This window comes from Callionymus lyra, chromosome 7 (assembly GCF_982586985.1).
Source record: "Callionymus lyra chromosome 7, fCalLyr1.hap1.1, whole genome shotgun sequence".
In the NCBI taxonomy this organism is placed as follows: domain Eukaryota; kingdom Metazoa; phylum Chordata; class Actinopteri; order Syngnathiformes; family Callionymidae; genus Callionymus; species Callionymus lyra.
The window spans coordinates 5,212,219-5,237,797 of record NC_141824.1 but is presented as its reverse complement, the minus strand read 5'-3'; the positions used below and the strand labels follow the sequence as shown (position 1 = coordinate 5,237,797).

At 37.2% G+C, this 25,579-nt stretch overlaps 1 protein-coding gene, 1 long non-coding RNA gene and 1 other non-coding gene across 4 annotated transcripts; all 3 read left to right on the top strand.

Moving 5' to 3' along the window:
• Positions 1-230: 230 nt before the first annotated feature.
• LOC148074706 (major histocompatibility complex class I-related protein 1-like) lies at positions 231-5,365 on the top strand. The gene is made up of 7 exons (XM_087794816.1): positions 231-486; positions 3,530-3,808; positions 4,009-4,299; positions 4,458-4,559; positions 4,703-4,720; positions 4,853-4,909; positions 4,999-5,365. Exons 1-6 carry the CDS (start codon positions 231-233, stop codon positions 4,906-4,908), a joined length of 1,002 nt encoding a protein of 333 aa, XP_087650942.1. The 3' UTR covers position 4,909; positions 4,999-5,365.
• A 1,403-nt stretch (positions 5,366-6,768) lies between these two features.
• Positions 6,769-12,336, top strand: LOC148074704 (uncharacterized). Of its 2 annotated transcripts, none has more exons than XR_015711816.1 (3): positions 6,769-7,297; positions 7,428-7,514; positions 12,165-12,336. It is a non-coding gene; the product is annotated as an uncharacterized LOC148074704 (long non-coding RNA). The 2 variants fall into 2 exon arrangements; XR_015711815.1 differs by lacking the exon at positions 12,165-12,336 and adding an exon at positions 7,591-7,807.
• LOC148074705 (small nucleolar RNA U3) lies at positions 9,570-9,782 on the top strand. Its single transcript, XR_015712027.1, has one exon. It is a non-coding gene; the product is annotated as a small nucleolar RNA U3 (small nucleolar RNA).
• Positions 12,337-25,579: the final 13,243 nt, after the last annotated feature.

Here is a 25,579-nt window from a genome sequence, read left to right as displayed (position 1 = left end):
CTTCTATAGTTGTGTCCCAGTTAGCCAGGGTTCTTGGAGAGTGAAGTGTGAAGGATGTTCTGCTGGTGTCCGTGTGTGGACGTGAACTTTGTGTCACTGCTGACTGTCCCTCTGTTCTTCACCTCTTTGTCTTTGTAGAAGATGTGATTGTTCTGCTGCATCACAACGTTGTGTCATCAGAACCAGAGAAGATCTAAACTTTGTTTTTGTGTCTCACAGTGATTCACACAATGCAGTCTTTCGACACTGCGTCTGCTGGAGTTAAAAACTTCCCAGAGTTTGTTTCTGTCACTTATGTGGACGGAGTTGAAGTGGAACACTACGACAGCAACACCAGGAGAAAAGTACCCAAACAAGACTGGATGATCCAGGTCACAGCAGATGATCCTCAGTACTGGGAGAGAGAGACAAATATCTTAAATAATGCACAGCAGGTCCACAAGAACAACATTGAAATAGCAAAACAGAGATTCAACCAAACTGGAGGTTTGTTGTCTTTAAAATCAATGTTTGACCTTAAACTGAATCATGTTCAACCTTTTTACATCCTGAACCATCAATCTTGTATACAGAGTAGATCAGAGGAGGAAACTGGAGTAGATCATACAAGTTCAGAGAAGATCACAGTGGAGTATTAAACAGTGGAGTAGATCACAGTGGAGTATTAAACAGTGGAGTAGACCACAGTGGAGTATTAAACAGTGGAGTAGATCACAGTGGAGTATTTAACAGTGGAGTAGATCACAGTGGAGTATTAAACAGTGGAGTAGATCACAGTGGAGTATTAAACAGTGGAGTAGACCACAGTGGAGTATTAAACAGTGGAGTAGATCACAGTGGAGTATTAAACAGTGGAGTAGACCACAGTGGAGTATTAAACAGTGGAGTAGATCACAGTGGAGTATTAAACAGTGGAGTATTAAACAGTGGAGTAGACCACAGTGGAGTATTAAACAGTGGAGTAGATCACAGTGGAGTATTAAACAGTGGAGTAGATCACAGTGGAGTATTAAACAGTGGAGTAGATCACAGTGGAGTATTAAACAGTGGAGTATTAAACAGTGGAGTAGATCACAGTGGAGTAGACCACAGTGGCGTATTAAACAGTGGAGTAGACCACAGTGGAGTAGACCACAGTGGAGTAGACCACAGTGGAGTATTAAACAGTGGAGTAGATCACAGTGGAGTATTAAACAGTGGAGTAGACCACAGTGGAGTATTAAACAGTGGAGTAGATCACAGTGGAGTATTAAACAGTGGAGTAGATCACAGTGGAGTATTAAACAGTGGAGTATTAAACAGTGGAGTAGATCACAGTGGAGTATTAAACAGTGGAGTAGACCACAGTGGAGTATTAAACAGTGGAGTAGATCACAGTGGAGTATGAAACAGTGGAGTAGACCACAGTGGAGTATTAAACAGTGGAGTATTAAACAGTGGAGTAGACCACAGTGGAGTATTAAACAGTGGAGTAGATCACAGTGGAGTATTAAACAGTGGAGTAGATCACAGTGGAGTAGATCACAGTGGAGTAGATCACAGTGGAGTAGATTACAGTGGAGTATTAAACAGTGAAGTAGATCACAGTGGAGTATTAAACAGTGGAGTAGATCACAGTGGAGTATTAAACAGTGGAATAGATCACAGTGGAGTATTAAACAGTGGAGTAGATCACAGTGGAGTAGATCACAGTGGAGTATTAAACAGTGGAGTAGATCACAGTGGAGTAGATCACAGTGGAGTATTAAACAGTGGAGTATTAAACAGTGGAGTATTAAACAGTGAGGTAGATCACAGTGGAGTATTAAACAGTGGAGTAGACCACAGTGGAGTAGATCACAGTGGAGTATTAAACAGTGAGGTAGATCACAGTGGAGTATTAGACAGTGAGGTAGATCACAGTGGAGTATTAAACAGTGGAGTAGACCACAGTGGAGTAGATCACAGTGGAGTAGACCACAGTGGAGTAGATCACAGTGGAGTAGATCACAGTGGAGTAGATCACAGTGGAGTAGATCACAGTGGAGTAGACCACAGTGGAGTATTAAACAGTGGAGTAGATCACAGTGGAGTAGATCACAGTGGAGTATTAAACAGTGAGGTAGATCACAGTGGAGTATTAAACAGTGGAGTAGACCACAGTGGAGTAGATCACAGTGGAGTAGATCACAGTGGAGTAGACCACAGTGGAGTATTAAACAGTGGAGTAGATCACAGTGGAGTAGATCACAGTGGAGTAGATCACAGTGGAGTAGACCACAGTGGAGTAGACCACAGTGGAGTAGATCACAGTGGAGTAGATCACAGTGGGGTATTAAACAGTGGAGTAGATCACAGTGGAGTAGATCACAGTGGAGTATTAAATAGTGGAGTAGATCACAGTAGAGTATTAAACAGTGGAGTAGATCACAGTGGAGTATTAAACAGTGGAGTATTAAATAGTGGAGTAGATCACAGTGGAGTAGATCACAGTGGAGTATTAAACAGTGGAGTAGACCACAGTGGAGTTTTAAACAGTGGAGTAGACCACAGTGGAGTATGAAACAGTGGAGTAGATCACAGTGGAGTAGATCACAGTGGAGTATGAAACAGTGGAGTAGATCACAGTGGAGTATTAAACAGTGGAGTAGACCACAGTGGCGTATTAAACAGTGGAGTAGACCACAGTGGAGTATTAAACAGTGGAGTAGACCACAGTGGAGTATTATACAGTGGAGTAGACCACAGTGGAGTATTAAACAGTGGAGTAGATCACAGTAGAGTATGAAACAGTGGAGTAGATCACAGTGGAGTATTAAACAGTGGAGTATTAAACAGTGGAGTAGATCACAGTGGAGTATTAAACAGTGAAGTAGATCACAGTGGAGTAGATCACAGTGGAGTATTAAACAGTGAAGTAGATCACAGTGGAGTATTTAACAGAGGAGTAGACCACAGTGGAGTATGAAACAGTGGAGTAGATCACAGTGGAGTATTAAACAGTGGAGTAGATCACAGTGGAGTATGAAACAGTGGAGTATTAAACAGTGAAGTAGATCACAGTGGAGTAGACCACAGTGGAGTATTAAACAGAGGAGTAGATCACAGTGGAGTATTAAACAGTGGAGTAGATCACAGTGGAGTATGAAACAGTGAAGTAGATCACAGTGGCGTATTAAACAGTGGAGTAGATCACAGTGGCGTATTAAACAGCGGAGTAGATCACAGTGGAGTATTCAACAGTGGAGTAGATCACAGTGAAGTATTTAACAGAGGAGTAGATCACAGTGGAGTATTAAACAGAGGAGTAGATCACAGTGAAGTATTAAACAGAGGAGTAGATCACAGTGGAGTATTAAACAGAGGAGTAGATCACAGTGGAGTATTAAACAGAGGAGTAGATCACAGTGAAGTATTAAACAGAGGAGTAGATCACAGTGGAGTATTAAACAGAGGAGTAGATCACAGTGGAGTATTAAACAGTGGAGTAGATCACAGTGGAGTATTAAACAGTGGAGTAGATCAGGTCTCACTCTGGTTTCTATCTCAGGTGTTCACATCTTTCAGAGGATGAACGGTTGTGAGTGGGACGATGAGACTGGAGAGGTCAAAGGTTATGAACAGTACGGCTATGATGGAGAAGACTTCATCGTGTTTGACCTTCAGACTCTGACCTGGGTCGCTCCGAGTCCTCAGGCCGTCATCACCAAACACAAGTGGGACCAGGATGAAGGCTGGAAGAAAGAGAAAAAGTTCTTTTACACCCAGGAATGTCCAAATGATCTGAAGAAGTTTGTGAAGTTTGGGAGCAAAACCTTGATGAGAACAGGTAGTTCCATGACCTTCTTCTCCTTCTGCTCTCCTTCCTCCTTCTCTCCCTCCTCTCTCTCCTCATGTCCTCTCTCTCTCTCTCTCTCTCCTCTTATCTTCTTTTCCTCACCTCCACCCCTGTCCTCCCTCCTCCTCCTCTCCTTCATTCTCTGTCCATCCTTTGACTTTCTCTCTGAAGTGTGGTGTCTCTCCCTTCAGAGCGTCCACGAGTGTCTCTCCTCCAGAAGACAGCCAGCTCTCCGGTCACCTGCCACGCTACAGGCTTCTACCCCGACAGAGCCATGTTGTTCTGGACCAAAGACGGAGAGGAGCTGCACGAGGACGTGGAACACGGAGAGATCCTCCCCAACCCTGACGGAACCTTCCAGAACATGGTGGACCTGAAACTCCCGTCTGACGACTGGTCCAGGTACGAGTGTGTGTTTCAACTGGACGGCATTCCGGAAGACGTGGTCACCAAACTGGATCCGTCAAACATCCTGACCAACGGTAAGAGTCTTCAGAACCTTCTTGGTGTCTCCAGAGGTTTCTTTCATCCAGATGAGAGTCCAGGTGTGGTCAGCATGGATCTGCTGAATGAGGCCCCACCACGTCTCTAACACTGGTCACCTGATCATGTCTCCACTTACTTTGCTCTCCATCCACAGCCAGGACTTTCCTGACCTTGTACATCATCATGGCCGCCGTCGCTGCCTCCGCTCTGGTGCTCACAGTGGTTGGATACTTCATCTACAAGAAGAAGAAGAAAGGTGAGAGTTTGTGATTTGATCCAGATCATCTCCAGATACTGGAGAGAAAGAATAGAAGGTCAGCAGAGATGAGAAGAGGTCAGAGGAACTCTTCTATGTTCATCTTCTTCAGGTGTAATTTGTCCTCTTTCTTTCCATTTCAGGCGACTCTGACTCGTCTTGTAAGTACATGATCTTGTCTCAGCTCAGATGTTGACCATGTGACAGAGTGCTAGCATGCTAGCATCAGTGTTGACACTAGTTTCATCTGCTGGTGAGAAGCACACAAGCTAACAGGGTTTGTGATCTTACAGCGGCCCCCAGCTCGGAGCTGGACCATCTGAAGGATCCGCCCGTGGACAGAGACTAAAGTCAGTGGATGATAATTGTCACTTTTCTTCAAGACTCACTTCACGCATGATTTTACAAGTTGATACATTTTTCTGTCTCCGTGTTTCAGGAGGAATCGACCAAGAAACGTCTTTTTCTTCTGAGACTCTGCAGACGTCAGAGCTGCTGATCTTTGTTCCTTCACTGGAAATGTGTTTGAAACTCACATCAGGATGTCATGTGATCTGAGCCGTTATGAAAACTACACACACACACAGATAAATGCACACACACGATTCTGTACCACACAAATACACTCACACACACAAACACTCACACACATGCTTCACTTTAACACAAATAAATGCACACACACAAACACTCACAAACATGCTTCTCTAAAACACAATAATGCACTCACTCACAATCACACACAAACACACACATGCTTCACCATCACACAAGGATGCACACACATGCATCTCTGACACACAAAAATGCACTCACAAACAACTGCAAACACACACGCATGCTTTACCAAAGCAAAAAATGCACAAACACGCACACACACAAAAAAGCAATCACACACAATGACAAACACACACACATGTGTTTTACTACTACACAGAAATGCACACACATAAATACTTAAACACATGCTTCTCTGGCGCAACAAAAGCACTAACACACAATAACTAACGCACACACACAGATGTCTCTGTAGACAAAATGATACACACACGGAAAATATATACAGACAAACAGAGTCTAAAAACAGGTACTGACACACAAAATCAGGCACACATGCCCAAACACACTCACGAAAACAGTTGAACAAACCTGAAAATAGGCGCACACACAAATAAAAAGATAACAAACACATGTATTTACACATCAAGTACACGCACAGACAGTTTTGTGTTCATGTAATAGTTTGTGTGTTTTCTTCCTGGTGTGTAGACACTAGTTAATGAAGCGTCAGTTGTGATGTCAGAGGTGAAGAATCTTGTCAAACATAGTTGAACTGCTGCTTCATTTCTTGTGTGTTTTGATCTTCAAATAAATGGACAGAAAACGTCCACATGTGTTTGGACTCCAAATGTTCAGTAAAGTCACTTGTCATTGAGGGTCAGTGGAGGCTCAGAAAGAATCCATTTGTGCAGCTGTTATGAAAGGTCAACATCTCTGACCTCTCCTTCTGTTTCCTGATCAACTCATGTCCTAAATATGACTGTATTGCTTTGATCAACTCGTCTTGTGCTGAACAGGTGCACATAAGTTGTGTCCACTTTTGTGTAGAAGAAAAATCCAGAAGAGCTTGTGCCGACAATTCACATGTAGAAACTTGATTCAAAGTTTCCTGCTGAGTCGGCTGAATGTGTTTGTGGAGGTTTGCTCTCTGACCTGCTTCTCTCAAGTCAAACTTCATCAGGTTACACAACCATGAGACGCCGATCTCACGCCACACCTGTGCCGCCATCTTAGATCCCGCCAGAGCTCAAATGTGCAACACTGACGACACATTTGGACAGGTGTGGTGAGACGCCCAGTGTGGATGTTTGACTCCGCCCCCCGAGCACCTGCACCAGTCAGGTGTGCCTCTATGAGACTTGTGTGTCACGCCCTCACTGCACTCAACTGCTTTCTGTTTGCAGCGTGGAAGAGGACACCACAACAATCCACCTAGATCGCCCCCTAGCTGTGAGTCGCTCACCTAAGTCAGAATGTTAATAATTGAAAAAACGTTTTCATTTTAACATCAAACACAACTCTTGTTCAAATGTATTTTCCCTTGTATTAAACTATATTGTTTAATGTTTACAATTGTTTGTAATGCATAATAAAATAACCTGATATAGTTGTTTTAATGTCATGGCAATGATCACAGTTTAGATTAATTTCGTTTTTTATTCTACATTTTGTTTCGTCAACAGTATTTAATTTGACCTCATTATAAATTGTCCACCGCTGGTCAAGACGTGTTTTTTTATTTGCTGTGATATGGATGTGTTACGTTACAAGTCATTTACAAACGTGAGTTCATCATCATGCAGGTCCAAACCAAGACAACTGTGATACAAGATACTTTTAATCTGGTCCTGGTGAAGACTGAGCAAATGCTTTAGTTCCACAATTCAGACAGAAAACATTCTCAGGCACACGTTTCACCAGAATCACAGGAAATAGAATAGATCGTCAACAGGAAGTCGTAGTCGTTCTCAGTCACATGTTCATAGTTGGATTCACGACAAGTCAGATAAAGCGTTTAGAGATGGTGAACGTTCCTTCTCCAGAGTGTGTGTGTGGCTGAAGCCATTAGCTCTGCAGTCGTCACAGGACAGAGCTGAGGTCTGGTCCTGGCAGCTGCACTGGACGGGTCAGCTTCTGCACGGCTCCTCCTCGCCTTTATCTGCCGCCACGTCGCTCAGGTAGGTCGCCTCAGACTGATGGACAAAATAAAAGTATAATTTCCTGTTTGAAATACATCGTTTATGTCCGTCTTGCATGTTTACAAACCACTCGGGGTGTGAGAAAAAGTTGATACATCAATATATACAGATGTTTCTCTGAGCCGGCTGCAGAGTTTCCTTCCACAAATGGCAGAGAAGACAAGAGACTGAAGCAGCAGATGGAAGAGTTGAGATGGTTAGTGTTGATTTGTGTTCTTGAATTCAAACGTGGAGCTCACTCTAAATCTCATGACTTGTGTGAACATCTTCAGGAGGTGGCGTTGGTGGAACTAAGTGGGTCTGAGAGTGACTATGTAGACCAGGGGTGTCAAACTGGTTTTCACCAGGGGCCACATCATCATAATGGCTGCCCTCAAAGGGCCAGATGTAACTTATAAATGTAGCTAAATGTAAGCTAATGTAAAATAAATGTAACTACTCCTTAATGTTAAATGACTTTGAATGTATTACTTGAGGTCATAGCTACTGTAAAACCAACAATTGTGAGCTGCTAACATGTGTGATGTAGCATTTTACAATAAAATAAAAATGGCTGCACTCAGCCTTGCATGTGGTACTAAATACATTTCTACACATAAAAATAAGTCAAAACTTACAGCTCAAGACTAATAAGTTGCAACTGAAATAAGTCTGACAAGCAACTTTTCCTTGTTGATGCACATGTGTCGTCACACTTGTCATCTCAAGCAGAGAAAAAATAAATCAAATGCAGGAAAATCAGATTGTTGAGTCTTTATATGTCCCAACAAGAAAGAAAGTCTCAGTTCACAACCAGTTATTGGTCACGTTTTTAGGTTCCCCAGCTTATATATTGGCTGTCAATTCTTGTGGATGAGTAGATCCTGAACACACCAAGTGGATCCTCTCCACCATCCATTGGTCATGTTCTTAAAATAAGTAAATGTGGCATACTTGGCTCTGTGTTTGGTGTCAAAATGCCGGCGTAGATTGTACTCTTTGACAACCGACACTGCCTCATAACACAAAAGACATACAGGCCTTTCTCCTTGAAGCACAAACATGTATTCTTCACACCTTTCTTGAAATAGCCTTCCCTCTGCATCAACTTTTCTCTTCTTGGACATTTTGCGAGGATGTTTTTGTATTTCTAATTTCCACCTGTGTGTGTGTGTGTGTGTGTGTGTGTGTGTGTGTGTGTGTGTGTGTGTGTGTGTGTGTGTGTGTGTGTGTGTGTGTGTGTGTGTGTGTGTGTGTGTGTGTGTTTTTTCAAGTTGTTTTTTTTGCTCATTGGTCAAGGTAAGGCAGGCGGGCCACATTTGGCCCGCGGGCCTTGAGTTTGACACATATGATGTAGACTCTTCAGAGTCGTGGGATTCTGAGGATGAAAGCAGCATCACGGAGCAGAACCTGGAGCTGCCGGGACACAAGAGGTCAAAGATCATACCCAGTATTCAAGTTGTGGATCCAGAGGAGAAGTAAACTGACAAAGACTTAAAAGAAATAAACCCAGACCTGAGGATTGTGTGAGTCTCTGACAGGGAACTCCAGCAAAACTAATCCCTGATCTCTGTGACAGGCTGATGTGACCAGAAGAGCAGAGATGTTCTGATGAAGCTTCATGAAGCAGTGTCATTATTTTCAGAGTCCATTAGATGGCAGTCTCTCCACTTCGTTCCTTCCTTTGTTTTTAACAATTTAATACTTAATGGTCAGATTAACTGAGTTCTGAGGAGAAACATTTGCGATTTTTAACTTCAGGGTCTGTTTGCTAGAACTAGATCTAAGGTGTGGTTGAAACAGTCAACCATCAAGACAATTGATTCTATTATGGAATTGAACGTAGTTGTCAAGCTGTCATGAACCATATCCACATGGATGTTAAAGTCAACAACAATTATAACTTGACATGATTCAAGCACCAGGCTGCATGAATATATTACTGGTGTGTTTCAGTGCAGGTCACATGGAAAGCATTGGTGAATGCATCGTTCTTTTTCAGAGTCAGGGTCAAGAGAGGTTATCCATAGAATCATATATATCATCATATAGAGAGTGTCACACATCATTGTAGAACCTTGGTTACAGAGATAACCTTTTGATTATAAATACATGTTGTGTATAAACTGTGAAACTACAAAGTATGTTTTCTAGTCTCATATCTTTGCAATCAAATGAATGACAGTAACATTTTAAAATTCAAAAACTATGCATCCGTCACTGTAATGGTTTGGTGTGAGGATGGAGTGTGATGTTGGTGCAGAGTTAAGTTAAGACTATACTTTCAGGGATCATTTCTATAGTTCTTAACTTAAGAAATGTGTTTGTAAAGTGTTTGGTGTCACTAACCATGATGAAGAGTTGTGATATTCCTTCCTGAGTGTGAAGCAGACAGAGAATAATGATTCACTTCATATGTTCTCTGTCATTGATGATCCTTCTTTACTTCCTTGTGCAGTATTGAGAGGAATATGATCAGAGTGGTTGTTGTGTTCAAGACAATATACTATTAAGCGACATTTTTAATGTAATTCTTTATAACTTTTAACAAAAATAAAAATGTATTTTCATATTAATGTAAAGACTATCGTTTGTAGGTCTTTTTGTCTTTGTTGAAATTGATATTAAAAAATATCCAAACCTCTGTGGTGCTCGTCTGTAACATCTCTCTTGTACTGAAGCCTTGACGACAACAATTGTTCTGGAAAAATGAAAAGACACTGTTTCATGAAGCTTCACCAGACCATCACTAGTATTTGGATATTTTAAGTTTGTCATTTTGGAACAAGATGTGGACAAAGACCATTGAGCGTCATTTGCTTCTTTAAAATGAACAAACATTTTTTTTACTATAACTCTGAAAAGGAACCCATTATTCTAAAATGAATCACAACTGTTGAACAACATGAGGCTGAGTAGAAAATTAGTATTTCACCTGAACTAAATTGCTTTTACCATTTAGCAGAACAAACAACCACTCTGATCGTATTCCTCCTCTCAATACTCCTAAAGGAAGTAAAGAAGTAAGTCATTTGTATTTATATAGCGCTGATCATCAATGACAGTGAACATATGAAGTGAATCATTATTCTCTGCATTATCATTTTTTCACTGATAGCGGTTGATTTTATTGCCCATATATGAGACAAACATACTTTGTACGTTTCACACGGTTTCAAAATCAACAGGTTATTTTTGTTTCCATGGTTCTACAAAGACATGTGACACTCTCTATAGGAGGATTTTATGGATCTCTTGGCCCTGACTCACTGTTTCAACCACACCTTAGATCTTGTTCTAGCAAACAGACCTGAAGTTAAAACAACAAATGTCTCTCCTCAGAACTCACTTTTGTCTGACCATCAAGTATTAAATGTGTTCTATGTATGTAGAATCCTGCTGATAAATTCTTGAGGAGCGTGATATTACTTTTTAAATTTAATATATTTGTATCGAGCACAAGTATGCAATACAGGCATTCCAGGCAATGTTGGTCTGATGTAAAGGCAACTATGTAAATATGCAGACACAGCAATGTTACGTATATGCTCTTTTTTTTCTTTTTTTTTCAAGAGACAGTAAATTCAGAAAAATAATCTATTGCAATACCAAAGAAACAACAACAACAGAGTGTACATATAGAAACAAAAAAAACACATAAAACAATGAAAAATAAAGGTCAAGACAAAATCAATCCCTCCTGTATCACTGCTGTATTTAGACAGAGCTTTACCTTGTAATTTAAATGAACATGTTGATTGAAGATTAAACCAATTGTAAATATTTACAGGGTCTTAATCTGAATAAATTAAAAAGTTTGCATTCAACTTTTATCATTTAGTTCTAGTGATGTTCTGGATCATGGAGATCTTTTAAGGCCCTTGTATATGAATTGTTTGGCATTTGAATTTTCTGCTCCTGCACTCTGCTCAATTCATGAGTAAAAAAAAAATCAATTTTTGGAACAAATCATTTAATCGATTGTCGAGAAACGAAACAAATGCTTTGAGACACCATTTCAAATGTAATCTAGATAGAACTGCTCAAGGATTGTCAAGTTCAGAACACTCTTGCTTTCAGTACAATTGTTCTGGTGGTTGTGATCCAGTTGTGGGTTCGACTCCAGCCCAAGAAACATCAAAGTTCTTCGGTTTAAATAAAATACTTGGGAAGAAGTAATGTGACCTTCCTTGGTGAAAGTTTGTGTTGTTTCTCCACTGAAGGTCATTCTAAAGTCGTTCATTCAAAGTTGGGAAATGACATGACATCAATTTAAATACAGTTGGTGCTGAAATACTTTGTAAAATAGAGCTACTATAACACAAGTTGTCCACAATGATTGATTTTAAACTTTTTAAAGAAATAAAGTGTTAACTTGAACTTTTTCTTCTAATCTTTGCCTATGAGGTTTTGTTGTTGTTGGAGTTTGTTGTTCATTACCATCTGGATCCACCGATACTAAAGGATTATTTTGTGTGACTATTTTTGACAATCCTAAAAAGATATGTATGGACTTGATAATACAATGAAACAACATGGATTTAAATGAGTAGGAAGGTGACGTCCATGTTCTCAGTGCTATCTGATCTATACATGTTAGGTGGACTTTGGTTTTACCTTTTTAAAAGAAAGTTGAATGTTTACTGATGGAAATTCTTCTTTAAGAGCTACATGTTTAAGACGTTACAAAGCTAGCATCTCTCGGCAGCAGCTCGTGACGGGTTTAATACTTCTAGATGTTTTCTTTTTTCTTTTCTTGAAGAGAAAAGCAGATCCTAATCTCCATCATGTTTATTAGAGGGTGGTGAGACGATTCTCTGAACTCTGTTAGATCAGAATTTTAACAAACCTTTGTGTTTCTCCTCAGATCTGGAATATCAAACACATGATCAAGCTGACACAAGAACACTTGGAAGCTCTCCTGGACAAGTTCGGAGGAGAACACAATCCTCCCTCCATATATCTAAAGGAACACTTTTTTTTTGTTATATTCCATTATGTATTTTAAAAGTTGTATCATATAAAACCTAAACACTATAATGTCGTGCAAGCAATCTCTGAAATGACACTGCCACCTGCTGTCCAATGTGTGTTAGTAACTTATTCCTTATATTTCATATGATATGAATCTAGTTAGTTGGTAAAAAAGCAGCTTAACTGGAGTCTGTACATGTTTTTCAGTTCAAATCATTAATAATAATGACTAATAATGAAAGGTATTATTACTATAAATTGTACTTTATCAGCACATCAGATACAGACCTAAGTTCTCCTCCATCTTCATGACTCTAAATTGTTTAGGCATTAAAGTTGATCAGTTTTAGGTGAGGAAGACTTTCTTCACTCTGGCCTTCTGCGACTTCTGCAGGAAGCTGCTTTTCCAGGGGTTCCGCTGCCAGACATGGGGGTACAAGTTCCACCAGCGCTGCAGCACCGAGGTTCCTCTTATGTGTGTCAACTACGACCAGTTACAGTAAGTTGTGTCACTTGAGAAGTTGTACAAAATCTTAAATTAAGCTGTGATTTAAAGTGTTGACTCTTCACTGAGGTCATGGTCAGTTTAAGCGCGTCTAAATAATTAACAATTTAATATAAAGAAAGTATTGTTTTTAACCTGATGCATCTATAAACATGTGTGCAGTTATAGATTAATATATAAGCAGGATAACATTCAGTAAAAAACCTTAATTTAAACTTGATTTTAATAACATTTTCTTTTGTGTTTCAAGCTTATTGCTAGTTTCCAAGTTCTTCGAGCACCACCCCTTCACTCAGGAGGAAGTTTCTTCAGAAGGGACGACCCCCGTGTCCGAAGTCTGTCCTTCACTCCCCCCATCAGACTCCACAGGGTAATCCCCGCTCTCTCCCTTTCTGCGTGTTCGTCTCTGTGCTCTCTCTTATTGATGGCTTCAAACCTTTCCAGATCCATATGCCACGCCACTGTGTCCCCGTCCAAGTCCATACCCATCCCACCTAGTTTCCGGCCCAATGAGGAAGACCACCGTAACCAGTTTGGGCAGCGGGACCGCTCGTCGTCCGCACCCAACGTCCATATCAACACCATCGAGCCTGTCAACATTGATGTGAGATGCAACAGTTGTTGATATAAATGACTTGATTTTTGATGTAAGAATGTGAAACCAAGTAGTCAGAGGTTCTGCCTGCATCTGAAAAAAATGGATGAATGTTCAAATGATTTCATCCGACGTTGTATATTCTTTCCTTAAACTATTTATCTATAATAATAGTAACACAAATGTTGATTCTTTACAGGATCTGATTCGTGATCAGTGCTTACCGAGGTCAGAGGGAGGTCATAAGGGGCGTCATAGCTCAGATGGTAGAGTGGTTGCCTGCAGTCCAAAAGGTTGCAGGTTCAATCCCAGCTCCAGACAAGCTTGTGTTGTTGTGTCCCTGAGCAAGACACTTTACCCTGATGGCAGATTCAGCGCCATGTGGTGCAGCCTACTCCCATCAGTATGTGTGAATGGCTGTCAAAGCACTTTGTGACCCTGATCTATAAAGGTGCCAAATAAATAGAGATTATTATTATAAAGATCAACACGCAACATTTCCCAAACATCCTGTGGCTTTCTTTCCAACCATTCCGCGTCTGCGTGCTCTTAGTCTTTTGTGTGTGTGTGTGTGTGAGACCCAATAATGAATATGAATATAAATTGAATGTTGAAAAATACAATACCATATATAATATTTAATTGTGTGTTGTTCGCTTTGCTTGAACAACCAAATATGATAAAATGATTCATCCAACAGCTTCTACACACTCAGCTACTTGGTTAAATAAGTAACTATAATAACAATTGGTACACATGTCAATAGTCATGTTTTAGGGTGAATAAAAAAAAAAAAAACGTTAGTAATCTTTTCATATCAGCCATATTTATGTATTTGTTTATCTAGTGTATTTCTGCAGTGCTTTTCAAATATTGACTGTTAGCTAGTGTATGAAATAAAATATAACTTCCTTAGCAATTTAGCAACAATGTTTATGAGCCTCATTAGCTCCTCATTCATAACTAATAATTAGGTTAAATAAAGTTGTCAAGTGACTCATATATATATATATATATATTTATATATATATTATATCTATATATCAGTTTAACAAGCCTGCACCTCTCAATATATTGCCCTTTTGGAGATTTACATGCAATTAAAAACTAGCTTAAACGACACTTGACTTGCATTTATTAGCAGTTTAGAAATTTTGTAACATAAACTCTTTAACTGTATTATTTTGTTAAATAAAAACAGATGGTTAGAACCATTCCAGTACATACATGACTAAAAATAAAGCAAATATTGTCTTGTATTTTTAAATATCAATGCATTTGTAATATAAATGATAGTAATGTTAATAATCAAAGGTAGATGTAATTACAGTTAATGATTGCTTCAATATAAAAATATGGAAATGTGAAAAACTTATTTTTCTAACTATAAATGTTAAGAAGGATCAAGAGTTGCCAGTATTAGTTTCTGCCACGATTGGTCTCAGAGAATCGTCTTCACTGAACTGGTAATGTTTAAAAATAGGAAGTGGAACTGTGATAGTTGTAAGATGAATGCTCCAGTAAAGCCATGAGCAAAACCATGGACAGTTGGTGGTTAGAGGGGCCGGGTGAGTAGCAGTGATGGTGTGTCTGTCTCTTTTTGCCCTGCAGCCCCCCCGACCCACCCCGCCCGCTGCTTGAGGAAGCACCGAACACGGACCTCAAGCCCCCTCCTATACTCCTACCCCAATGACATAGTCTTTGATTTTGAGCCCGAGCCTGTTTTCCGAGGTAGTTAGGCCTCTGTGTGTTCCTGTGTTCTTCCTCTCTTCCCCCATCCTCTTCCTCCTTCACCTACACCTCCACCCCAGCACAACAGCCCCTTTACCTTGTGTCAAGTCCACTGTGTGTGTTTCCCTCTTTATGTTTTCACATGTTCTCTCTCATGGTTGTGGGATTCACTTCAATCTTACTGTTTCAAACACTGTGATGCACTTTTGTTACACACAGACTTCAAAAGAGTCGTTTTCTTCATCATTGTATGGTAAATATATGCAAATAAATGATGCTGTTTTTAAGAGATTCCTTAGATAAGTCAAGCCTTTTGATAATGAATGTAGTATTTAAAATGTCCATGTATCATTTACCAGTGTAGCTCCATTAAAAAATATTTGGCCTTATAAATAAAAAAAAGTCTAACTGAGCTATTTATTTATATATATATGACCTCTTTCATTAAATTGCATAAACGTGACTGCAAGTCAATAAAATAATTCGTTTTAGATTTGTAATTATTAAGGCTTTTAACTTGTATAAATCATTCTTGAAAGTATTCACAATTGAGAGTTAAAGTACGAATGAGTTTCATTCATGATGTAAAATGAAAAAATAATAAATCATAGGGTAACAAACATTATTTGCCACTGCATGACCTCTTCTGCACATTCAAACGGCAAACGCACTCTTTAAAGTCAACTTTCTTCTTCTCTCCTCTTCTGCCTTAACTCACTTTTTCAAGCTCCAAATGCTTTTTCTCTGTTTCCCCTGCTGTCCAGGTACCACCACAGGTCTGTCCGCCACTCCTCCTGCATCTCTACCCGGCTCTCTGACCAACGTCAAGGTCCCGCAGAAGTCCCCGTGTCCACAAAGAGAGCGCAAGTCGTCGTCCTCGTCTGAAGATCGCAATAAAATGGTAAGAGACCGTCTTTGTGCTTTGATGAACGTTGCTGTGGTGATGATGAAGGTGATGGTGATGTGCCGTGAAACAGAAAACTCTCGGGAGGAGGGACTCCAGCGACGACTGGGAGATATCTGAGGGCCAGATCACTCTGGGTCAGAGGATAGGATCTGGTTCATTTGGAACGGTCTTCAAGGGAAAGTGGCACGGTAAGAGTCGGTCTAAATAGTTTAGTTTAACGCTGCTAGAGTCTACAGACTAGTGTTAATGAAGTTTCTTTTCTAAGGGATGGATTTTTTTTTTATTCCAATTATTAAGGTTTTATACCAATGTCAATAACTTTAATGAAATTGTTACTAATAGGATACATTTGGACCGTTACATCCTTATCCCTAATATATATATTTTAAACAAAATCAGAAAGAAAATGGCAGCAAAACCGAACACTGTTTGGTAACTGCCATTTATATCATTATCGTGGCGAGTGTCTTTACTAATCCCTGGTCCTTTGTAAACATGTTACAGGGAAGATAAAAACGAGCTTAAATAGTTCGACCAGACTCAATAGAGAAGTGGTGTCAAACTCAATCACACAAATCTTCCAGCAGTTGAGGTTGTGGGTCTAACAACATGTAGATTTGCTAGGGTTCCCTAGAATCCATAAAAGTATTTAAAGGTACTACAGTACGTTCAAGAATCTAATGATAAGGCCTTTGTTTGCATTGAAATACAATTTGAACCAGGGACTATCAGAGCTGATTTACATTGAGGTTCTACTTCAACATGCTTTATGTTGAAACTTCATTAAGAGAAATTGTCTCTGGGCATTATGGGAAAGTGTGAATTTATTGAGCTTTTTTCTAGACAAAATGTTTCATGATGGCTAAAAGTTGTACCAGACGGGAGTCAAGAAAACGTTTTCAATGGACTAAAAAAATAAATATATAATTTATATATAATTTTAAAATATATATATATATATATATATATATATATATATATATATATATATTTTAAACATCTATTTATTGATTTTCAGATATTAAGACATACATTTTGAAACACACACACAAAATAAGTAAAATAAAAGGTATAATACAAAAACAAAGAAAGATCCCACCCTCCACCCCCGTAGAAAACCACCCCGCGGTCTCAGAAAACCAAAATCAACAAAAAATCTAAATCAACTCAAAAAGGAACAATGATGCATAATAGTATACATTGATACAAACAGACAAAAACAAAAAAAAACAAAAGAAAAAACAATACTCCATACATATGGTGGTAAAAATAAAAATATAAGCCAAACTGTTCAAGTATTATGTAAGGTTCAGCTCTTTAACATGCTGCATGAAAGGAGACCAGGTTTCATGAAACTTCTCCAGACAATTTGACCGACTGTATTTTATTTTCTCTAACTGCAACATAGAGAGAAGTTCTTGAACCCAACTCTTAAATGATGGTGGCTTGTCTGACTTCCACTGCAGAAGAACAAGTCTGCTGCCATCAATGAGGAAAATGCAATTGCGTTTGCATGTGCTGTATTTACAGAGAGGTCAGGTGGAGGTCGACAAATATACACATGTGTGGAGAAGGTGTTATTGCTTTTTTACACATGCGGGAAATACATTCAAATATTCTACTCCAGAAACCTTTGAGTGATGGACAATGCCAGAACATATGACCCAAAGTAGCTGGTCTGTGAGAACATCTTAAACAATGTGGACTGACGTCTGGGTAGATTTTAGCAAGTCTCTCATTTGAATAATGCAAACGATGTAACACTTTAAATTGTATGAGACGTTGCTTTATGCAGTAAGATGACGAATGGATACACTCTAAGCTACGCTGCCAGAAACTTGCAGATCATTTAATGTTTAAATCGTGTTCCCAGGCTTAGTTTTGTCCCATGACAGAGGTTTTGCACGATCCTCTATATTTTGGAAATATTACCTTTTATGTGTGGATTTAAGGAAAGAATCTCATTGCATGTGTTGTTGGATTGCACAAGTGGAAATTTAAGATATTTATTGGCAAAACTCCTGACTTGGAGATATCTGAAGAAATTACTTTTATGAAGATTGTGTTTTTGTTGTAGATACTCAAATGTTAGAAAATGATTATTTTGAATCAAGTCTTTTAGAAATACCAGTCCACTACTGTGCCAGACCTGGAAACCAGTGTCCATCTCGGATGGGGGGAAAAGATGGTTATTCAATAAGGGAGAGAATGTACTTAAATCTTTTAAATTAAAATGTTTCCGAAATTGATTCCAAATCTTTATAGAATTTTTCACAACAGGGTTGGAGATCTGGTGCTGGCCTATTGGTAGTGTAGCACTTAGCAGAGAAATGGCATTATTATTATTTATTTCCAAATTAGCCCAAAGTGGACCTCGTTTTTCCCGCCATGCACCAACACAAAATGCAAATTTGCACACATTTGCTGCCCAGTAATAGAACATAAAGTTAGGAAGACCAAGTCCTCCCTCCAACCTTGGAATTTCCAGAAAACATTTTTTCATTCTTGGCACCGATCGGTTCCATATAAATGCAGAAATTAAACTGTCAAGTTCCTTAAAAACAGATTTGGGTAAATAATAATGAATCATTTGAAAGAAATAGAGGAAACGGGGAAGAACAGTCATCTTTATAGTGTTCACCCTTCCTGCTAATGAGATTGGTAAGTGGCTCCACCTTAAAAGGTCATTTTTGGTTCAAACAGAGTTTTGAAGTGATTGTGGAAGAAATCTTGGTATACATGTGTCATCTTTAAACCCAAGTAGGTACATTTGTTTGTTAACTGAAAGGGGAAGATATTATAGTCGATTGATTTTGCCAGATCATTGATTGGAAATACAGCACTTTTTGAAAAATGTAATTTGTAACCTGAAATGTGACCAAATATTTGTAATATTTCAATAACTCCAGGTATTGAAACAACTGGATTAGACAAATAGAGCAAAAGGTCATCAGCATATAGTGAACATTAATGAATTTCCTTGTTCCTCAACACTCCAAAGATTTCCTCCTCTTTCCTCAGAGCCAGAGGCTCAATAGCTAAATCAAAAAGAAAAGGTGAGACAACAACCCTGTCTTGTTCCTCTGTAAAGTTTAAAATACGTTGATGTTATTGAGTTAGTGTGTACTGCAGCCACTGGTGTGGAATAGATTATTTTGATCCAAGATATAAAGTTCGAACCAAAACCAAATTTTCCCAATACTGTAAATAAGTATTTCCACTCCACCCGATCAAATGCTTTTTCAGCGTCAAGTGAGATAACAACTTCTGGCATTTCAGTGGAATGGGAATTATATAAAATATTAAGTAAACGTCGTGTTAGGGGTTTTTGTGTTTCCATGAAGCGACCCTCCCCAGCCTCGTACGTGGTGATGGAATGAAGGACAGACACATGGATGAGTTTAAGAAAAATGCTCGTTTAGTGAATTATGCAAAAGTCAGAGACAAACTTACGTGAACACGGGTGCTAGCAAGCAGAGAGATCTATCGCAGACGTCTTCGAATGCCAGAACGCAAAGATCAGACAAAATGGTGGATCTTTATAGTAGAATATTCAGGTTAACGCCTCTAGTCAAATGTGAATGTAGGATTGGTCAGTAAGTGTAAACATTTGATTCTAAGATGGCCGGTCGCACGTGATCGTAGTGGAAATTTACCAAAAGTTGTTGTTTTCAAGAATCTGTTCCCAGCGACTTGTGTCCTTCAGAGTGAATTCTCAGACAGGTGTCCAGACGTCCTGGAATCTGGGATTGTTTAAACTTTCTGTGTGTAAGGCTTTGTGACCTCGGCCTTTGAGTTGTGAACCTGAGTTTAGTTTAAGTGAATGCAATGCAAGAATAGGATTATTTAATATGAAGTAAATATGTAAGATTATCAGTTAATCAAGGGACTATTTGAAATGTGTGTTAAATCTAGATGATTGATTACAGTAAAGTTGTCATTTCCTTACATTCCCCCTGATTGCATCATGAACTAATGATGCAATAAAACAAAGACAAGTCTGATTTCAAAATAATGATCGCGAATCTGATTATAAACTAAACATGCCAAACTATCATCCGTATAGTGCCACACAAAGATTACATATGGTGAGAAAGAAACAGAGGAAACACAGATTCATTTAATGGAAACAATTACACATTATGAGCATTTCTCTCAAATCACAAAAAAAAAGAAAAAATCCAAAAAAAATTAATAATAATAATAATTCCAAATTATGCTATGAATTAAAACTGAAGTAATAGAATGCCAAATCATAAAAAAAAACATATTCACAATAACTAACTCAAATCTAATAAGTCTATTTTGAAGTAGAGATTTTGATAAAATATATATTGATATGGAGCCAGTATCCACTGCTTTGAAAAACCTCTTTAACGAGGTAAAAAGAAAGCAGCAGCCCCGTTGTCGGCGACTTGGATGTGGGCTCTTCGTGTGAGGTGTTGTTGACGTACTCCCCCGTCAACAGTGCATCATTGAGCTCGTCCTGCAACATAGGAAAGACATGAACAGCATCGCATTCTTTGGACAAATGAGAAACAATACATCTTTAAATCATGCTTTTTATTTAGAATTGACTCATACTACTTCATGCAGACAAAATTAACCCCTTCCTATTTACTACCCAAGTCAGAGAGATAGTAAAACACAGTCGTACCTTATTCTCAAGCTGTTTTCTACACCAAAAATTTAAACTAATTGAATGCAATCTGGACAGAGCTCCCTTCAGCAGTGTTGATCGACAGAACCGTGCAACAAGAATCACCATCACGTAACAAACCTATTATCCAGCTAAGTATCTATCTAAGTCCTCCCCCTGAGGGACAAATAAACAACCTTATTTATTTGTATTTAAAAAATGTTTTCTTGAATAACTTTATATCCAAATCTATTGTCAAATCATTTAATAAATCATAATACTCTTTGTATTAACTCTCTTAAATTAGATTAATTAATTATTAATTTAATTTAATTAAAATATATGACATAATTAGCTAAAAAATATATTCTAAGCTTTGTTTAATCTTTATTATTCCTCTTAGATTTGGTTTGAAAGTCTATTGCTAAAGTAAATGGATAATATCAAATATAAAAAAGTGACCATTTCTGCATCCGTTTATTTATTCAATTTTGTTTTTTCTATATTAGCATTTCTATTGTTGGATTTCCGGACCTAAGTTTAACCAATTAATAAAAGACTAACCAAGACTTAATTTATGAATAATTTTAAAATTTAAAAATTTAAAATTAAAAATAAAAAAAGTAAAAATCTACTCTATAAAATATTTTTTCCGATTATAATTATAATGATTCATTCTTTTCTTTTCTTTTCTTTCCTTCTCCTTTGTTAGATATAGAACTCCACTAAAATTTGTAACCTTATTTTTAATTATTAACCAATTCAATTTAATTTAATTTTAAGTGTCTTATTGTTACAACCAATTTATTATCTTTATTTTAAAGTTCCCCAAAGAACTGTTAAACTCTAGTATTTCAAATTGGTATTTATTTTAGGTTTATTCAGGTTCATTTTGTCATGTGGATGAAGACTAGTAATTTTCAATGCTTATGTAATTCAATTCCTTCAATAAATTACACTTGCTAGTCCATATTTTAATTTAGAACTCAACTTGTTTATTACTTGGATTAAAGGTAGATTTACCCTTAACAAAGTTAATTTAAAGATTGATATGATTCTGTAGTTTCTAAATAGATTATTTACTATTTTCTTTCCTGAAGGCATCATTTATTTATTTTTTCTGATGGGTCTTATATTTTTCAAAGTCAATTCTTTTCCCTGCTTTATATTTTGTTAATGTTTATAGTTGTCTTAGAACGTTAGAAGCAGCTTTAGAAACACATTTCCATTTCTTATTGAACTTTTTCAATTAATCAATTTCAGTTTTTAATTCCAAGTTTCACTTTCTATATTGTGTATTGTATTATTAACAAATGTAGTTTCCTAAAACTACATTTGTTCATATATATATTTAAAAGTATGCTAGTCAAGTTTTTAGCTTTACTCATGCTGGCTCATGTTTCTTGTTCACCTTCTAACAAGGAGATCTTTTGATATATTTAAAAGTCTGCAGTGGACAGTGGCTTCTTATTTCTCCCTCACTGGAGCTTCTCAACACCACCTCTAACAGGATAAGAATGATCAGAAGTTATGAGAAGGTCAGTTTTGAATCTATTCAGGTGGTGATGAGGATATTGTGTGTGTGTCATGAGTTGTGTATTCATAACTTTGATCTGTGGATGTCTGTTAAAGATTGTCATGTGTTTTATTTGAATAAACCTTGAAGTTAGCAGAGAGTTCAAATTATCAGTATGTTTTGACTTCATGGAGAAGAGAGAAACAGAGGCGGGTGTTCGAGAGAATTCTTTCACTCTCTCACACACACAGGGAGCAGGTCGTAGCAGAGACACTTTTTTATCTTATTCAATTTAAATTGAAGACATCATGTGTTTGTTTGTTTATCTCTGAGATCACTGTGTTATTTGTGATATCTATGTGAATGTCTGAGATTGTTGTGTGAGTTCAAATCTGTTTATGAATGTTATAATTTGATCAGGTGTCAGTCAGACCTCTTTGATTATTTACCCACAACAGAAATACAGTATCTATTCTAGATTACTATTTTGCTTATCTTAACTAGTTTCTTTAATTAATATTCACTTCAATGAGATTTCCTCTTGGTCTATAGTTGTTTGGTTTTTTCAACAAGAGAGAAGAATGTCATATTAATATTTCTCAGTGTTTCTTTTAATGTATCTCTTAATCTATTATTTTTTCTTTGACCTTTCCTCCTACAGTATTTTAGTCTCTATTTTTACCATTTTCACTATTTTAAGCCTAATTACCAAAGAACAATAACATAAATTTCACTCGCATCAATATGGAGTGGCTTAGTATAGTATAGTCTAATCTCTATAGTATATTCTTTATTGTCTATTCTCTATAGTCTAGTTTCTGGAGGTGACAAGTCAGCAGCCCTAGACAGAGTCACTTTTAATTAGTTTAAATAAAATTCTGCATCAGTCGACCTCACAAGTTTTCGTTTTGTTTTCTTATGGCTGCTTTCATCGTAGCTCTGAGTGGAGCAATCAGAGTATGTTATTCTGGGATTCATTTTTTACTGTTACATTTTAAGATATCATGTCTCTAACAGGCTAGATTTGTATGCTTTTTTCGTCAAATCGCAAACAACTTTGCATTTCTTAATCATGTGTCTCAGGGCCCTGTTATAATATCTATATAATATATATATATATATATATAATATATAGAACCTAGCTTCTCCACCAGCAACCACAGCAGGAGCAACACGAGGGACAGAAGTGTCAGAGAGCATAGAGAACCTTGTTCGTTTGTTAGTTCTGCAGCCTCACCATCAGGACCACAAAAATGTCACCGCAGACAAGAGTCAAGTTCATGTTTGCGACCAGATCGTGCCATTTGTCGTCATTATCACGTTCATCATCATCCCAGATATAGTTCTTAGTGCAGCGTGGGGGGTCCAAAGGTGGATCATAGGAATGAAGTCTCAAAAGTCTTTTCAAGATCAGGGAAATCAGATGTTCAATCACGTTGAACCAGTACAGCTCCTCCCTCTCTGGAGCAGAAGTTCATTCTTGGTGGAGAGTTGTTGAGGTTGAGTTCTTGTTTGTTCAGCTCAGAAAGATTGCTTCAACTGTAGGTGTCACCAATAGGGAACTGGACCAAAGTTCCTGGACTAAAAGCCAAAGATGCGCCATTGTTGAACAAAATTCTTTGTTTGTTTCCATCCCCTCGTGCTCTTCTCCTGCCACACCCATGCACTCCAGCCAGTGGCCAATAGGGAGATATGATAGGACCCTAGAACTATCATCAACTATCATCTTCTCTATTTTTTAGAGAAGCTCTTTTAAGTCTTTAAGTTGAATCCTAATTAGCTGTATCAAGCTAGCTCAAGAGCTCAATAAGAGTACTTTGTTTAACTATTTTATTTATTATGAATTCTCAGAAATCATTGATGTGAGTAACCTACTCATAAGATTTACCATTAAATTAAAAAACAGAGTTTAAAGTTTCTTATTTTCTTCCCTGTCAGGAGCTTTAACTTGTCACCTGTAGTAAAAGTTACTTTTGTCTTAAAAAAGAGGAGGTCAATAAATGAATAGAACAAATTAATAATTATATTAATAATATTAATAATAATAGTGAAAATAATATTAAGTAAAGAAGCGATTATCAAAAAAAAAATAAATGAAAATATAAAAGAGGAAGAATCTAAAATCTAAATTAAGAACCAAAACTTGAATTAACTAATTAAAATATTATAAAATCCGAGATAATAATAAAAATAAAACAAATAATAAACTAAGATATTAATAATAAAAACATTTTTTTTAAATAAAATGGAATAATTTGAAAATAATAAATTCAATTAGATCTAATCAAATGTATACTAATCAATTACAATTATTCAAGTCAAAACAATTGTCAATTAACAACTTAGTATTAATTTATTTTTATTTATTTAACTTTCTAATTAGTTGCATATATATTTAGCACAATTGACAAAGAGCAATAAGAGTGACAGTCTAAAGACCAAATACAACACATAAGTTAATATTCCTCCAATAATTAAAAAGATAAAAATCTAATCCCTAATTTACTAAAAATAATAAAACAGTAGTACATTTAACTTATTGTTAAAATAATAAAACGTATTTAGAGTAATAATTGAAAAATTAAAAAAACTAAATAAACTGCAATTGATTCAATTAATTAATAATTAAATAATTAAACCAATTGAGTCAGAACAAAAGTCAATTAAGGATAAAGCAAAGAGAAAACCAGCAGGGGGCAGCATAGCAAATACAACACCAAAGATCAGAAATTGAGAGAAGAAGAAGAGAAAACAGGAACTAGATATCAACAAACGTACACACGTGCAAGCAGTCAGTGACACACTTGTTTCAGATAAGCAGTATTAGCAACACAAAACAACAAAGTTACACTCAATGTGACCAATTGTGAGTTGATCAATTGACAATGTGAAATATGAAGAGAGGATGGTTAAGATCATTAATACGTACAGCAGTGTGCCAACCATCAATGTTAATTGTGTTATTGTTATTGAACACAGCAGAAGAAGGAGAAAATTGAAATGTGAGTTGTTTTTGTTTTTCTTCTTAAACCAATTATACCACTAATTAACTGTATATATTCATATATACCTCAATTAAGAAACAGGAATAATAGTATAATAACTATTGTCAACAAAGAATGTTACTTAATAAAGAGAAAAGAAAATGATATCAAACCCAATCCATATACTTAAAAGAAAAACAATAAAGGAAAAAACTAAACAAAAAATAATAGAAATCAATAAAAAATAGAAAAATAGAAATGACAACAATGGATAAAGGTAAGAGAAAACGTAATAAGTCAACAATTCAAACAAACAGTCGGGATCAACATAGAATTCAAGATGACGTAAGAATGTGCGTCTAGAGAAGACATGAATACAACGGGAGGGTCGGTGAGGAAAAGAAGGAAGTCTTAAAAGTTCAACCTCCAAG